Source organism: Ascidia mentula, chromosome 3 (genome assembly GCF_947561715.1).
Source record: "Ascidia mentula chromosome 3, kaAscMent1.1, whole genome shotgun sequence".
Taxonomy (NCBI): Eukaryota; Metazoa; Chordata; class Ascidiacea; order Phlebobranchia; family Ascidiidae; genus Ascidia; species Ascidia mentula.
In genome coordinates this window covers 7,036,353-7,054,003 of record NC_138568.1, presented here as the reverse complement: position 1 = coordinate 7,054,003, position 17,651 = coordinate 7,036,353, and the positions used below count along the sequence as shown (strand labels likewise).

General features: G+C 38.6%; 2 protein-coding genes across 5 annotated transcripts; one reads left to right on the top strand and one right to left on the bottom strand.

The window, feature by feature from the left end:
• Positions 1 to 5,786: 5,786 nt before the first annotated feature.
• Positions 5,787 to 13,538, top strand: LOC145894325 (uncharacterized). Of its 4 annotated transcripts, none has more exons than XM_082982877.1 (13): positions 5,787 to 7,233; positions 7,426 to 7,554; positions 7,896 to 8,032; positions 8,651 to 8,819; positions 9,468 to 9,647; positions 9,710 to 10,039; positions 10,482 to 10,612; positions 10,854 to 10,929; positions 11,371 to 11,516; positions 11,664 to 11,859; positions 12,240 to 12,395; positions 12,649 to 12,845; positions 12,906 to 13,538. In XM_082982877.1, the coding sequence occupies exons 1-13, from the start codon at positions 6,993 to 6,995 to the stop codon at positions 13,071 to 13,073; spliced, it is 2,256 nt and encodes a 751-aa protein (XP_082839003.1). In that variant the 5' UTR covers positions 5,787 to 6,992; the 3' UTR covers positions 13,074 to 13,538. The 4 variants fall into 4 exon arrangements, with proteins under 4 accessions (XP_082839003.1, XP_082839004.1, XP_082839001.1 ...); XM_082982878.1 differs by having other exon boundaries at positions 12,649 to 12,849; XM_082982875.1 differs by having other exon boundaries at positions 12,649 to 13,538.
• LOC145895474 (alpha-(1,3)-fucosyltransferase 7-like) lies at positions 13,530 to 16,307 on the bottom strand. The gene is made up of 7 exons (XM_082984281.1): positions 16,131 to 16,307; positions 15,838 to 15,882; positions 15,667 to 15,765; positions 15,261 to 15,334; positions 14,665 to 14,781; positions 13,852 to 14,471; positions 13,530 to 13,594 (listed from the first exon to the last, which is right to left on the bottom strand). The coding sequence occupies exons 1-7, from the start codon at positions 16,305 to 16,307 to the stop codon at positions 13,530 to 13,532; spliced, it is 1,197 nt and encodes a 398-aa protein (XP_082840407.1).
• Between the last annotated feature and the right edge of the window lie 1,344 nt (positions 16,308 to 17,651).

Sequence of the window (17,651 nt, the reverse complement as noted above, 5' to 3'; positions counted from 1 at the left end):
TGATGACGCTGTCACCTATAAAGCGTAACCGCATCACTTTATGCGTACTTAGTCATTGAAGCAGGTCTATCAATCAACATACCGCATTCTATTGCGTACGTGCTCGATCGCACACTGTTTACACAGAGTGGACAACTTTGAAGCCGGGCCAATTATCATCGCTAGCTTCTACTTAAAATCCTGCATCATGACATTCGAACGGCATCTGCAAAGTGAGGTGAATTGCTAGTACCCGCGGGAGCCCCTTTCTCTGTACAATAAAACTAAACAGTTCAGGGGTGTTGTCCTGACCACCATAAATCTTAGTTCACTGTCAATCTGAAAAAAGACCGTGTGTTTTAATACAAGGCGTAGTCCAGTAAAACCTGCGCACAATCTGGACGAAATGCTCAGTCGTTTCTCCTAATACGTGTTGACTGTGGACTCCTATACAGTTTGTTTAACTAAAAAGGTAAAAGCGTACCTAAAAGAACGTTGTTGCGCTAATATAATGTTGCAGAAATTACAATGTATAAACGCCACTGGTACAACAAGCAGAAACACTCCACAGTGCAGACTCCCGTTTTGCCTCTACTGTGGCAGAGCTGTGATAGAAAGCGTACCCAACCTATCAGTACACATTACCGAAATAATATTTATTGACACCAGTTGCCGCAGATATCAAACTACGGGTTGGACGTTGTACGCGCATGCAGGAACTTCAGACAATGAATCACGTCACAAAACATGTACTTCCATTACAGCAAAAACAACGCTCGATTTGGCCGGCTTCATTTCTGAACTTTGTATCTGCCAAGCATGAATTACCGAATCATATACGCTTCCTTTTCTATTCGATGAATTTCGCGTGTACTGGGCATTTTGTTTTCGATTGGTTCAAGATGAAGTTGATATAGTTTAAATGCGTCACAGGTTTGGCTGACTAGTTGCGACAAATGCGTGTGTACATCCTTTCGCTGCAAATGCTACGTAGTGTATACCTGCCGATTCGCGAGCGCAAATAAAATTTAACAGTTTACAAGTGCAATTCAAGTTTACAGGTATGCTTGGGTTGGTGATTACCGGAATGCAAAGCGAGTAATTTTTATCTGCCCGCCTTTGTGGGGTGCAAACTAGCGTCACGTGACCTTTATTCCATAACACGTAAAACATGCAGCAAGAAATTCCGTGTGTATCAAAGGTAACTGCTCACATAAATAAGGGTTTGAAGCTGTTTTTCATTTTTCACCACAGCAGTGACGTTTGTTACGTTTCGTAAAATGCACGTGGCATTTGTTAATTATTGGCATACATAAGCTTGTCCAATGTGTAAAATTAACTTATTCTTTAGAAATCACTGCGTTATGCACCATCGCTGTGTAACCGAGTGCTAAACAACCACAACATAGCTGTTAACAGTTAGATGTCAACAAAGCAACCACCTTCTATATGAACAACAAATGCCGTGTGTTACACTTTTTAAAATTTTTTTGTTTAACCTATAGCGATAATTTAACCGAGGTACAAGGTTTCAACAGTACTAAATCACTGATCACAGCTATGCTTTCTCATTCATGTAAACTTTCTTGTGTCCTATAGTTTGCGAATGCTAGTCCAACCGCTCATGAAACAGTTAGTAGAAGAACTCGTCACAGTTTTAAGTACCACACTAACCGAACGCAAGTCCAGAACAACTTTCCTCACAATTCATCGCGCCCACAGCTTCCATCACGACTTTTAGATTGGAATCTTAGCGTGTTTGCTAACTGTCTATGAATAGCGTACCTTTCTTTGTCAAGAATTCAAGGCGAACCCTTGTGGAAACATCATAAAACTGAAGGAATGTGTAGGGTACTTTCGCGAGAGGTTTACATTTAAGCCGAAAAATCCCTTCGGGAGCTTTACTCACGAACTACGTGTATCTTCACATATTCCCTTGCAAATCTTGCCGGTTCAGTGCGCATATTACGTGAAAATCGTGCCAAGATATTGTTTTGCTGGTATATTCGCAACACCAATAATAACAGAGGTACAACAATTCATTGGCCAATACCTACACATTTAACAAAAGTAGTCAAAATATTTGCTTGTCCTTCTTTGAAATACGCTGTTTACTTTGCACAAACCTCTTTTAAACGCAGATTTGAAAGCTCTTTTATTGCGAACATGAAAGTTTTGGCGTGACTGCAGACCCATGTATATGTATATCATACCATCCGCAACACAGCTTTTCGCTGTACAAACTATATTCACGGCCAGTGCACAATTCAAGTGACGGTGTAAGGTCATGAACAAGCCATAGGATTTGTCTACATAACTTAGAGTCGAAGATATTGTTGTTTATTGCTTCACCTCAATTAAGAACCCTAATTTGTCGCGAAGGGCAGTGCAGAAGCACAACACCAGCAAGCTTAAAATTCTATGACTCAACACACATGCGCAACACATCACGATATAACTGTCGACCCAAAGTGTTTCAAACAGTTTTTTCGGCGTTTCCTAGCAACAAGACACTAATCCGCATTAAAATCCACCGGGCGGTCGAATATTTTAATCATCGTGACAGTGGCCAAACTTGTACTTGATCTTCGTGGGATATAACCCAACGTGACTCAGTCGTTTATATTTAATACGACCATAATTTCGCGTCTGTTTACAAATGCGACTGACAAGTCTGTGATGTTAAAGTTCACAGACGTGCTTGCGTTAGGTTACTATTTGGTATATAGCCCTGACCTGTCGAAAGAGTCGTTCGACCTGTTTGTATTGAGCTGTCAAAGTCAAACCCAAACACTGTTTTTTTTTGCGTTCAAGCATCTTAGCTGTGAACGGCAATGTTATTCTACAGCACACAGCAGCACGGGCTGGGTTATATGGCAATCGTTACAGCGCGTCATTGTTTGGGAGCAACCGCACATGAAAGTTCAGTTTGTTGTTTTTGGCCGTCTGACGATAACAAATAACAGACGCACAAAACCAATAAACAACGTGTCGTGCCTACGACCCAAAGTAGTAAGATAAATACACACATACTGATATACAATTGTTGCGCCACCTACACATGCTTCGCCCTCGACTCGATGGTTTTATCGTGTCCGTGCAATTTATGTTTCATTTTTATGTGCGTATAGTATCTTTGCGTGCAAAAAATCATTTCATTTCCTGTTTTGGTTTCAAGAATTATAGCGAGAGGGCGAGAAAAGTATTTCAACGTAAATGTTTATGAAGTTGTAAAAGTCAAGAAACACAGAAAACATAGAAAAATCATTAATCGATTGCTTAATTATTCCCAATACGCGAAAACTGTTCTTGTTGCAAGAAATATTTTTGAAGAACCAAAGTGGGAATAAATTTGTTACTGGTCCGTAAAACAAACCAAGGTTTAAACATGGAATTTTTCTGTTACAAGTATTTTCGTCAAACAGCACACAGTTATAGTCAAACCATAAGCGATCTACTGACAAGCTAAACGTAATTTTGTACTTCCTCTATACTGTAGCAGTAGTAATCACTTTCTGTTTGTTTACACATAAACCATCAGACCGTGCGGTTATTTGCAAAGATCCGTCTGATTTTCAGCAACCTTCCAACTATCTTTCCTATTATCCTCCGAGTCACTCTTTCCAATGCCACAAGCCCTATGCCGTTCGAATTGTTCAGCGCCGGGCCTTTGAAGCGGTGAAATGTTTCGCCCTTGGCTATCCTCCTTCGTCAGATATATACGTAACGCATCATCCCGCCGTTTACGTTTCTGGCTAATTTGGGTGGGCGTCACAAGACGTTGTACGGATTACCGGTGACAATTCCAAGTCATCGTTGAAAACCACAAAAACTTTCTAAATATAGAGCGAAAAAGTCACGCGAACTAGGTTCAAGGTGAAGCGCTTGTCGCGCAGATTTTGTCTACTACATTTGGGACGTCCTTTTATTTTTTATGTATTTTTAGCTCAGGTTTCTCGGCAAACACATCAACGTTTGGTTGCAACAGGAACAAATCCGATTTAAATGTGAAATATTCACGTGAGATGTCCAACGTGTTTTGAACGCCTTTATACAGAAATAATAACCACTACATCGACCAGAACGACTCTATATAACTAACAAAGCGCAACAAATATCTAAAGGAATCAAAATATTTGAAAAATGATGTAATTCATTTCGGTATTTTTTGGAAAATACAACTACACCGGGTCACAAAGCTTTCGCCAAACTTGATCCATATACAAGTCTGTGTAAAATAGAAAACTGTGCGAATTTTAGTGATTAGGTGTGATCAGGGCAACCAACTGTTATTTTTAGTTAAACATTTGAATTGAAATACTACACAAAATTTTTACATAGGCTTATATGTGGATCAAGTTTGGCGAAAACTTTGTGACCCGGTGTAATAGTAACTTCCGTATTTTTAGTATTGGCCTTAAAATAAGAAACTTTCCCCATATCGCAGACTGTGTATGCCGTTAGGTAAAAATGTGGTTTTGGTACAAGGTGCGGTAAGCGAGCCAGAGCTTATGCAAGGAAAACGTTTGTCACTGGCTTGACATTGAGATCATATATATTCTCATTACCTTGATCCTATTAACTATGATATTTGTGTTACTCAATGTGTTAATTTGGACTGGATATACCCGCCACCGCGAGTATTAGGAAATGGAGGGTTATTTCCAAAACTTAATCAGCCACGTGGCGGCGTCAAAAAATTCGTTGCAGTTACCACATAAAATCTACTGAATCTTTGCTTCGAAAAGGGGTGTCCTGCTGACGGCGAGAAAACCTGAAATTTTACTCTATCTTGTGTTAACCAATTAAGTTGTGTCAATAAAAACGATGTTAAAAACATGACAAACAGCAATATACTGTTGGGTTATTGTAAGCTTTACTAAATTACAGTGGTATGGGTGTGCTAGTCTCCAAATTAAGAGTTGAATCCCACTTCTGACAATCTCTTTTATAAAAATTAACAGTAATATTTCTTTTCACATAACTACAAATATATGAGAATGAACGGACTGATATTTGAAGATGTTCCGCAAAAATGTATGAATTCTTGCCAGAATTACAATTCTACTGTGAATTACCACTCATAAATTCTTTGCGGGGCAAATCTGGACGATTGTTGCACGCGCCTCGCACGTGCTGCACGCGGCGAAACTTTGGTTTCACTTCCACCCCCGATGTTGTTGAGAACACGCCAGTTCGGCAATGCACGATGTCGACTTCCTCCACCCAAAGAACCTGAAGCCTATTAATAATTTAAAACTGCACAATGCATAGTCCAAAGCCTGCGCTATAGAATAAGGTACGGTTTTACGTCGCGACGAAAACAACAAACAGCCTGTTACATTTACCAAATATTATCTTAAATTTACGGTTTCCTGCTAGTTTTTGGAGTTTTCAACTAGGATAGGCGAAGGACGTTGTGTACCATATACTACTCGGTTTAAATAGTTTGCCGTGTATAATATGGTAAAAAGTATTACACATTCGGGTGCTTCATATAATTCGATACTAAAAAACGTTTCCATTAGTTAAAGGATTGGAACCATTTCGGAAAAGCACAATGCTGATTTTGGTTCAAGCTGAAATAGTCGTTTCCATTGAAATTTTCATTTCCATTTTCCATTGGCCAACACCACCAACTGCACAAGTAACGTATCGAGCGGATAATGCGACGGTCAAAGCAGAAAAAGGGCGCGAAAGGGGAGCAGGCAAACTAGACTCTCGCTGGAAACACGTGACAACTCTCTTGTGGCAATGCCAGTCAGTCAGACGAGCGTTTCCTTCAGAGCGGTTTGCAGGATGAAAATAGGCAATGTGCTGGAAGTTGCAATTGTCGCAGATTTGGTAAGGTTAAAGACCTCATATCAGTATTTCTATCAAAAACGTTTTGCTCGCGGGGAATACCCGTCTTGTACTCTTTCTTCATGAAGAAAATCGACACGTAGTAAAGTAACCGGTGACGCAGTAAGGTCAAATTTAGGGAAGAATGAGCAGGGACGTATATTATGTTGCCATGACGATTTTCAGCGTATTGGGTGAAGTTTTAGTGCATTTTTGGCCTTTTCAGTCAGCTAGTTATTTGGTGCTGGGTGTTGTCAAAACGTGAGTTGAAAAAGCATCGAAGTGTTCAAGCGGATGTAGATAAACATTAAATCACAGAAGTATAACTTCATTTGTCATTTTGTATTAGGCCCGCGTCTTGTTTTCGCATTCAGGTTAGAAATAGTTGCAGAATAGTTGCCTCAAGCGCCCTTTAGGGAATATTATTTAGGCCAAAAAGGCTGCAAAAAATGTAAGTTGGTTTTGTAAAAAAAATGAATCACAAAAACCTCATCCAATTTACAAGTCAATTTTGGCCTCAACCTTTTTTTCTGCAATAGCAATAACTAGTTACAGGAAAGTTGCGTTGGCAGCCCCCTGGGACTGTTTCTGCTATCCTACAGGACATAAGATCCGCCTGAAGGCTCCTCATATCCTTGCTGTGTTTTGTCCAATGCAACTGCAATCATTTTTCTTCCTTTGAATAGTTCTTGTTGACTTTCAATAGTGCTTGTTGGCCAATTTTGTTCAAGCTGTAATTGTCGTTTTCATTGGGGCCCAATGCAGACGATCAGAAAGAGGGTTACTTTAGGTCAACGCCACCAGGTCACGCTTAACTGCACAACTGAGGTTTCGAGCGGATATTGCGACGGCCAAAGCAGAAAAAGGGCGCAAAAGGGAAGCAGGCAAACTTGACTCTCGCTGGAAACATGTGAACTCCATTGTGGCACCGCCAGCCAACAAGACGCGTTTTTTTAACAGTTTGCAGGATGGAAGTAGGCAATGTGTTTGGTGTGATTTAAATGTTTAAAAAGACGCTACAAATATTCAGATTGTAAAGTCATTTTCGAAAGCATATAAGTACGAGACCTAACCCAGCAAAGAACATGTTACTGTAATACAGCTTAAACAAGCAGGACATTTAGTTTAAACCTGTACATTTTTGCAAAGAGTTTGAATCTCTTAGCAGGAATATGGCTGGAGATCAAGGCCTTGAAGCAAACGGAAATGGAAACGGAGATAGAACCGCAAACGGACGGAATAGCCGTACTTTGGCTGAGCGCTTCGGTATTTTGGATACCGTTTTTAGCGTTTTAGGGTTTATTTTCGCACTTTCTGCATTTCTCGTACCGTCATGGAAGGGCACTGAACCACTAAGTATGTTCTACATGGTGTTTAGCATTTTCAAACACAGCGCAGCGGGAAAAGATCCATGTAAGTCGTGTTTCATTGAAAGGTAATCTGTATACGGTTCTGTATATCTGTTGAATGTTTTTATTTACACGTGCTGGGATAAAGAAATACAATAATAAATTGACATTACCTGTTTTATTCGCATACCAATATTTGGCAACGTTTAATTTCGACAAACATTGTCAAAATCCTCACAACCCATTCTATTTTCAGACATCCGCATTGAAGATCAAATAGCGTTTTCAATCGTTGGAATATCATACATTGTGCTTCTGTCGATCTCATGGATTTTTCGTTCGTGCCGTTGTTGGAAACTTGGACTCCTGACGAAGCTAGTTGCTGGTGTGCATTACCTATTGTTTGCTTGCTCTGACTGGCGCTTGAACGCACCTGTATATTTTTCAAAAAGTTAAATGACCCCAAAAGTCACAATCGGCACCTCAAAGTAACATCAGCCATTTCAAAAATATGTTTCAGCTCCGAGCATGCGCAACCGCTGACCAAAGTTAATGAATAAAGACGTTGTTTTCCATTGATCTCATTGTTCGACGAGATTCATACGAAGTCAAACAGAAAATAGAAAAAAATCATTAGTAATGATTAAAGCAGTCCACGAATGCGACATTCCAAAAGCTATCCACGAACTTCAAACCATTTAGCAGCCAAATTTGTATTTATTCCAGGCCTTGGGATGGTTTGCGGCGTTTTCTTTTACTGCTGCTTCCACGACTTTCACATCGGTGACGTCACCCTTGCCATGGGAATGTCATTCATATCAGGTCTACTTTCTTGCTTTGCTGTGGTCTGCACGTGGGCATCGGTAAGTCGTGTTATTGACGTAATGGTTGCTTTAAAAATGATTCCAGCAGTTGTACCTCAGAGTTTGTTGTTATAAACATTGCGTCCTATACGTTCGTATTACATTACTTACAACGCTGTGTTGTTATTGTTTGTGCGTTTTCGCAAGCAGCAACTATGGGTCACAGTTTTTTTTTTGTTGACAGCTATGACAGTGTCATATGATTTGTGATAAATACACCTTTAAGGGGTTTAACGCCGTTGTATCGCCCAAACCTATAATACAATTTAATAGTCTGTTCTCCTGGCACAATAAAAACGTAACAATTATTGCTGGGTATTGTACAATCTGGACATCGGTTTGTCATTGTCTTACATTGGCAATATTAAATGACTGTGTTGTATATTTGTATTATTGTGGTAATAAGCCTCTGGCCAATTATACTTAATGTTTTTCCAATATTTCAATTTTCATGACCTTGAAATTCCTGCGCAGCCAAGTTCAAAATTACTTGAAAGTTGAAGTAATTTTGTTTTCCAAAACAAGCATTTTTCAATACGCGAAGATTTGTTTGCACCCAAAACAAATCAGTCGTGGTAATCTGTCGAATCTATTTAATATAAAATTCATATCTGGCAGAGGTTCGATAACACAGATCAAAAAGACATAATTCCTGAATACGTGGAATCCTGGGAGCAACGATGGGAGATTGCAACTTTAGTAATGTTGGTCATTTCTCTGGTCTTTTCCTTTATCACCTGTTTCTTGCCTGGGTGGAACACAAATAAAACACGGATATTCGAGGTCGGTAAGTCGGAGTTTATTTTCACATTTCTCACGGTAAACAGTTAGAGGCTTCATTAGGTTTGCAGGCTTCGCAGCCCAGGTATTGCAGCCTATAGCTGGATTAGCCACTATTTCCTGACGAGTCGGAGCGAGATTTGAAAAATCAAATTAGTTAGAAGAATAGTTGCAATCCTTTTCTCGCCTTTACAGTCAAGTTAACAGCATCGACGTACAGCAAAATAAAATCCTATCCCAATATTCCTCGGTACAATAAAAATAATTAATTATTGAAGTAGGAAATGGCGACTTTTGAGAGTGTTGGTATTTGGCAATGTTGCTTGAATGAAGTTTGCTGAAACATTTGCTATTTCTGTTTTGTGTCGCGGTATGCTGTAGGCTGCATCACTGCCTATTGATCGGTCCATGCCAAAGAAGAAAGGTTTAAGTAACAGACAGACCAACTAAAACAGACGCCTAAGAAAGTTTTAAATTGGTTTGTAGAAGAGCTCTGACAATACGAGGTTCGTATAATACGAGAAAGTACTACGTCTGAAGTTGCCATGTGATAATGTGGAAGTGAAACGTAAGCGTTCTAAGAGGAAATGTGGATTCTTTTGCAATAACTGAGCTTCTATTTTTACTCTCTTCTCACTGAGCTTTTGTTTTTTAGCAAGTCAACGCAAAACCACGAGGGTATTTTCGGGAATAGTGATTGCTACGTTCATCTTATCCTGTGTTAGTGTTGCTCTTGCCTTACTAAACATTTTGAGGGAAAAGGGTGTGTTTAATTGCAAAGAATGGCTTTCTTTGTTGTTCCGAAGGTCTTACAAGTTTACACTTATAATGACCTGTAAGTTCGTAAGCGTTTGTATTTTACTTTTTACGATGTTTAAGCTCTTTCTGGTTTTACAGGTGGCGGCTATATATTCGCCATATCCGCCTTCACCTCGGATTTATACAAGGGTATTGACAAAAACACATTGCAACCGGGTCTGCCGTTAACCTTTGGCTGGGTAACAGCCGGTCTATATGGGGCCGTTCTGCTTGTCCAGCTTGTTCTTATGATTAAGACAATTTTATCAAATGAGGACTTGTTTGATTTGCTTCGGTACGTGCTGTATGTTACCGAGGTAGCAGTTCTAATCGCCGTTTTCTTCGTCCCGATTCGACGTAATTTGGAGCCAGTCAGCATGTTTTACAACGTGTTCGGCACCCGACCCTGCAACATATCCACAGGACAATGTGAGTGGGTTTGAAATGTATATTGTTAAGGTTTATCCGTTACAGTTGCAATTGAAGCGCGATGACTCAACAACGGTGTTTACAGCCACTACCATGCTAATATTACATAATAACCTCAGGGGCCTTGGAAAAAATGTGCCGGTTTAAGGCCACTTTATTTGGAGATAATGTGAGATTGCAAAACTTTGCGGTAGAAATCCCTAAGTTTCAATGATAACAAAAGTGTTCATGGGCCCATTTTGATATTCATCCACACATCAGAGCCTTGTGCTTTGCGGACGCCTGACGCCTTTCTCGTATAGGGGCCTGTCCAACTTATTTACCAGTTTACCAAGAAATCAACTTTGAACCAAATGATGGTAGGTTTCCTAGCAAGATTCATATAATTCATTCAAAATCAACAGCTTTAACCACCTTTTAACCTAAGCAATATATTTTACAGATATAAAACCAGATGCCAAGCGAATGACGATGGGTGTTGGCATTTTTTATCTTGTTACTCGATTACTTCTGGCGTTTTGTTCAACAATCGCTGAAATACACAGTCCGCCAACAAACGCGAATGGCAATGCGGTAAGTGCATCAGGTATCTTATATTTAAATTGCGCAGCAATAGCTTTTTTTAAACGATTTTTTCAATGCCTATGGACAACGTTATCAAGCATTCTAATCTCCGTGGTTAATGAAGTTTGACTGTCATTTCACGCAAAATTGGTTGGAATGTTAAAATATTTATCAGTATGTATTACCAATAATGTTTGCCTCTAGCCAATGGAAGTAATCTCTCCTCATGATTAAACTGTTACTTAAACAGGCACCCAACAACACAAACAATATGTGGACATTGCTTTCTTCCAAACGTTTCTATTCCATCGGAAAAATTCTAACTGGTTGGTTTAAGTGAACACAGTGTGTAAACAAAATGTTGGTGACCTTAATGAGGGTCTTTACAGGGAGTTTCTAACAACTCCAACCACTTCGGCTTAAAGCGAAAAAAATAGTTTCCACCCCTCAAATTTACCGAAAATGGCCTCTTTGCTTGGCACAAAAGTGTAAAGAAATAAGTAGCCGTGGCTTCAACGCTGCATTAACTTACTGCAAAATATAAATTTGTGCACTTATATTTGTGTACATTTAATTATCAATTATTATGTTACAGTATACTTTACTATGATTGCAAATTCTATACAACGTTGTACCGTACAGATGTATATCTTATATTGGCGTTCGCCCTAGAAATCCTACAAGAATACACATGGATTTATTTATTCGCATAATTGTACTGAACAATCTATCCAAAAATGTCGATTAACTCGATCCTTTTATAACAGGCCTTTTGTTCCTCATTTGCACTATTGTATATTCGATTGTATACAATCTTTACATCGCTGATATGACACTCTGCTTAACATGTGCCATGTTTGCGGCATGCTGTTGTATTGCTGGAGCCAGCGTGGAGCTGTATCAGGTGGTAAATGTAAGTAATGTAACAAACAAAAATGTAAAAAAGTGTACTTGTAATTAAGCAAGCGCTGTAATTGAGAGTTTTTGCTTGGGTAAAAATGTTCCTGTAGTACTGAAACATTGCGGGTGTACCTAACAACTTTTCAAATTTGTCTAAAAGACAGGAGGAGACGTGGACCTTGTCAATGACGAACAAACTAAAGTTGGAGACAAAATTCTTCAAATTTTATCGGATAGTGAAGCAGCTCGGAATCGGACAGGATTCGTCTTCTTTGTCATTTGTTCACTATTTCAATGGATAGCTGTGTTGTTGCCTGGCTGGAAAATGTTTGTAGATATTCCTGTGTATAAACGAAGTAAGTTAAAACGTTGTTTTTATAGCGAAGAAAATAGTCTAATGCAGAGGAACTTTCATGAACCAGTGATGCACTCATCCCCAACAAAACATGCCACAGAAATTCTTCAGACGTTTTGTAGAGACTAATTCGCTTTCGCTGTTCATTTTTTATTAATGCAACAGCTACAAGGTCACACAGATTGTTATAGATATAAAATTCGTTCAAAACTTGCAAGTGAGCTTACGACGGCCAAACAACATTCTAACCATGGACTAATGGATCGCGACGCACTATATGCATATTTTGGAAACCTCTGGTTGAGCCAAAATTATCAAAACACTTCTACGTTTTTGACTTTATAATTCTACGGGTTTTTTTCAACTTATTTTTCTGTTCAGGTGCTCACTGCCATTCGATGCACGCCTTTTCAGGAGTAATATTTTGTGGGTGGTTGACGTGCTGGTTCATTAGTCTTGTGCTTATTGTGCGCGGTTTTTGCGCTCCGCCATGCAAAGAAGTACAGTTTTCATCCAAGTTCTTCGTCCTGTTAAGCGGTGAGGCATTTTGTAAGGCCCATATGGCACAATCATGTCTTTATGCTTTAAAGATAATCAAAAGTTCGCTTGTCCCCGGTATATTTGGACTTACCATAAAAAACATAATTTTCCATTACATATAAATGTCTGCATTTGAAAACCTGAGCTGATTTGTGCAAATAATAGCATTTCGATTTAATATAGAGTATTAGATGTTTCTCGAAGGTTACATTTATCAATATACGTTTTTATCGTAATTCATGCTGCGCAGGTGGTCTCTTCAGCTTCGCTTTTGCTTCACTCTGGCTGGACATAGAGACTGGAGTCGATCCAGGCACTTGGTCGAAGAACGCCCCGTTTTGGTTGGCGTTCGTATCCACGATTATTTACTTCTTGGGGTCTCTAGTTGTCCTACTGTCGTGGGAGTTCGTTGTAGATGCTTGCAAATCTGTATTCCAGTGGTTAAAGGCTTGTAAAAAAAAGTGTTGCTCGTCCACAGAGCAAAATGAAACCTCTGTTCCTCTACAGATATCTGTACAGTTACCTGTCGAAGAACAGGCATCTGTTGAAGGACAGGCATCTGATGAAGGACAGGCATTTGTCGAAGGACAGGCATCTGTTGAAGGACAGGCATCTGATGAAGGACAGGCATTTGTCGAAGGACAGGCATCTGTTGAAGGACAGACATCTGTCTAGGATACCGCAACGAGATGTCATCCTCAAAGCCTTTAGGAATACAAACCTTTTTGATTACGAAATACGACAAACATTTCTTCGCCTATTTAGATGGTCAAGATGACAATTTTTGCGTGTCAATGAAAATCATTTCAAAAAGATTAAAATATTTCTGGAACAGAATTTTCGTTTTTGGAACAAAATTCGTTCGTATGTTAAGCGAATGAAATATTTCATCAACCAATTTTATTATGTCTGTGTTCTAGTATGACTAAAGCAAATAAAGATTTTAGACAAAACCTCAAAACAAGAATTCAAGGTTTAAGTAAAATTTGCTAATCACAATCAGTCCCTTGCAGTGTCTGACATGAACGCTTTTTAGGTTATCGTGTAAGATCAGATCAGCCGATAAAACATGTTTGTATAAAACATTGTGGGTGTCTGACGTTTTATTATATTTTGTTGTTGTAAAAGTGGTCAATAAAATTCGAAGACAGATAAAACACCAAACCATGCTCTTGAATCTCGCCGTATATTGTGAGCTGTATTAACATGGAAAAGGTTGCAATTTAGTTTAAAAAAGAGAAAATTATTTAATTAATATGTTGAAACATTGCTTATCTTTTGAGATAAAAGTTATGCAGTATGACGAATCAGGCGAAGAAATAAATTATTTTTTTTACTGGTGATATATCATACAGTGGTCAAGAAAGACATGCTTTATTTTCTTTTCCTAAAAACCAAGATTGAACAGAAAAGTTATGGCGAGACAAAGATGTGGAGACTGGTAACAACGTACCGTCGTCATTTTTTTTGAGGTTCTTTACATACGAACATAATTTGCAGAACCCAGTTTCTTGTTTTAAACCTGACATTTCCGATATGTCCAGAGTCATCCACTTGAGATACTTTTTATATTCCTTGTTGTTTCTGTTCAAGTATTCCAAATATTTTACAAGATATTCAGGTGATGGGAAGTCCTGAGCGTAGATGAAGGAGTTAGGAGGAGCCACAGCTTTGTAGTCAGCTTTTGGAGCACCGAGCACAACAGGTACAGTCCTGGCTGCTAGGGAGTTAATCCAAAATTTTTCAGTGATGTAATCCTTACACCCCCAGCTGTTCTCAAACGCCAAGTAGAACTTAAACTTGGTGTTGTTGAACTCCTGTCGAACTTCGCTGCCACTGCATTTTCCACCGAATGTGAGATTGAAGCCGGCTGTCATCATTCTTGTCGCGTATGTCATTCGATCGACCGCCCCCTGGTTTACGTGGCAGTTTGAAACAACCCATAAAGCGAGGTTCGTTTTCTCCTTGATGAGTGCGTCCAATTCTTCGTCACTTATAGGTGTTTTATCACTGTTTATTTGTCGGTAGACATATGATACACTGCCGTATGGCTGAAAGATGTCCGAATCCCTCCTGAAAGGAGTCACGTGACACAAACCGAACAAAACTTGATTGAGAAACAATATGTAAGGTGAAGAAAAAAGCAAGTTTTTCTGAAATTACTACCCAGCTAACTTGGTGCTTGAAATACATTAAGATGTGAATTGCAATCTGTTAAAAAAAAGTTCTTTGGCGAGAAACGTTGTCCCAGCAGTAAAACGCTTACCTGTACGTTAAAGAAATATTAAATATTCCATCCACATGTTCGGATTCAAAATATTTTCGATTGTGCAGAGTCAGTGAGCTTTCCATACTCCACCAAGCGTACAAATGGTTTTTCTCTCTAAAATAAAACTTTTCTGTTACCGCACTTCATACAACCGGAAACAATAGGCAATCCGGCAAGTTTAAAAGTAAACAATTCTAAACAATTTAAAAGTAAAAGGAGTATTTTTAAAGAGTTATTGGAAATCTATCGAACGCATTTATCCGCAATAAAAACATCAATGTGGACATCAATATCATTAATGTACTTAAATTGGGAAATTAAAATATTTTACTTAATGTGAAATGTGTATATAGGTTTGCCAAGTTTAAATATATCTATCCCCGCAGATAGTAGGCTGTTGGTTTGTCTATAGAAAATTAAATTTCGTTACTTTTACTTTGCCCGATCGACAACCTGCCAGAGTAGCTTGATTAAGTTGATACCATTACATAACTTGCTTACACCTAAATTTGAAAGTTTACCCTACAAAACACTTTTTTAATATATTTATGACATAAAACCTCAAACACACAACAGCGCCATAATTATATCACCTTGTCTGTGGCAGATCGGTGGAATTATATTGGGCAAAGTGCATTACAACCATTTTAACACCATCTCCATCCAACTGTAACGACAAACGTAAAACTGCCATAAAACACTATGCTTTTGTCGGTATTATAGCAATAGTTTGAACTTTACTGTGTTTTCGCTCCTATGTTTTGGATTAAAGTCCTATTCAATTCGAAGCTAGCTATTTTTATGTGAAACACTAACAGGTAGCACCACATAGAGCAAAAGAAAAGAATCAGCAAGTGGCAGTGTTTCACATAAAAATTTCGTAACTGACAAGAAAAAATGAGAATTTAGGTGGATTAATTTAATCATGCCAAAGGGTCAAGTTGAGCTTAGCACACTCATTTGCCAAATTGATATCAATGTTATAACGATAAAATCTACTTTGGATCGATTTTGTGTGATGATGCAATCATCGCAGCTCTTCAAGATTCGATCCTCTTGTTTCTTTCCTAACGGTGGGTACCACATAACAATATATAACTAAATAGATAAAAAGGAGGTTGAGTGTAATTATGCACATAGTTGTAGGAGGCACGACCTAGCTAAACTCACCGGGTTACTTTGATTCGTCGAATATTTTAAAATTTCGTTTGTTTCCTGCAAATGCAGGAGATGTTAAATTTGAAATTTTCTTAAAAAATTCTTACTTTCGTAGAAATGAAAAAATGTTTGGAAAAAAGTAGCTATTCCAAATTCCTATTATAAATTGACAAAGTTTTAGGCAATGAATAAACAGGTTTGGCAAAACTAATTTCTTGTTACAATTTTGCTACTGTTCAACAGGGAAAAATAATTGCAAACATTTTTATTTTATTTTAAATTAAACTCCTTCCTTTTTCGCACACTTTCACCGCTATTCTTTGTTCTTGAAAGGTGTTGTTCTTAAACACAGATTCACGGTAAACAACATTACAATAGTGAGCCACAGATAACTGTGCATGCTGTTTCGAACTACCAGGTCTCGTCAGTGCAGTTTGTAACTGACGACGGTCTTGTCGGCTAATTAGCCAGACAGAGACCATTTCACTTTGTGGTGAATTGGCAGAAATACCTAATCCTGGACACGCCACAACACACACGCTAGTGGCGATGCGTTTGCCCAGAGGCTACAACGCAGACAATTCTTGATGTAGCCAAGCCGCGTTTTTAACCGCACAGTAATATGAAAGCAAAACTTTTTGCAATCATTTCACATCAGCAAAACAACTGTGAAAATTTACAGACGATGAATTTCATTTTCTCGCAACATCCTTTGTAATTCGTTACATTCAAAAGCGCAGCCAACAGTCCCACGGGTTTCTTTTACCGGATTACTAAACTGAGTTCCTAAAAACAAATATATCAATGATGTCAATTGATCCTCATGACCATGGTTGCAAGTTTGAAAATTAAACATTGTGACAGAACATAGAATCATTCTAGTCCCAACATGGAAACAAACCTAAAAAGTCTCAAATTAAAAAGTAAGATATTTTTTTATTCGGGAATGAAAAAACGACCAAAACGACCAAATCAATGATTATAACGCCTCAATGAGCAATTTAACATAAAAATATGAATAAAACTTGTCTGCAGCTCTCATTGAATAAAACTTGTTTTTAATATTGATATAAAATTAAACTACATTCACTCACCATGAAACTGCTTGATGTATTTGAGTTATTCCTATCTAGCATACAATCCATGACAGGGTAAGTCACGGTAATAGAGTAATATGCCGACGTGAACAAAATGAAAATTATCAGAAAGCTAAACAGCTTGTAGGTTGCTGTGCACGCCATACCGCCGCTGCAATACCGACCCAAACGTGTACACGTGATTAAAAGAAACCAAAAACTTTATTCAGCCGCAGGACATATGCTGCATGTGTAAACGTTCGTTTTGTTTTTCACACGCTTTTTTTCTTTTTGTATTTTCACTTCACCTTCACTTTTACTCACATGTTTTTCTTTTTCACACTCACCTTTTATAATATATTTGTAATTATTTCTATTTTACTCGTTTTTATACGCCCGAGCAGTCACGCTTGCGTGGCAAACGTGAGCAGTGATGATTGGTGTAAGTGTTGGCCAGTTTGTTCCCTTGTTTGAATCTTACTGTGAGAGCGTGAAAGCTAGTGAGGAAGTGAAGCGTCATTTCTTTTTACATCAATTGATGATGACCTCCGCTGGCTAGTTCAGGGAAACGACAATAATGTTTTTCAACTTTTGACCACTCGCGACTCCATGAAACACGCGCAATGTTGTTTGGCCGGCGGCAGTTGCCACAGGAAAGCATAAAGGACTTTGTGTATGCTTTAATAGCTCTTGGCGACAAGGCTTATCCCACGGAGGAGACTATTAAAAATGAGGTTTTATATTCATGGC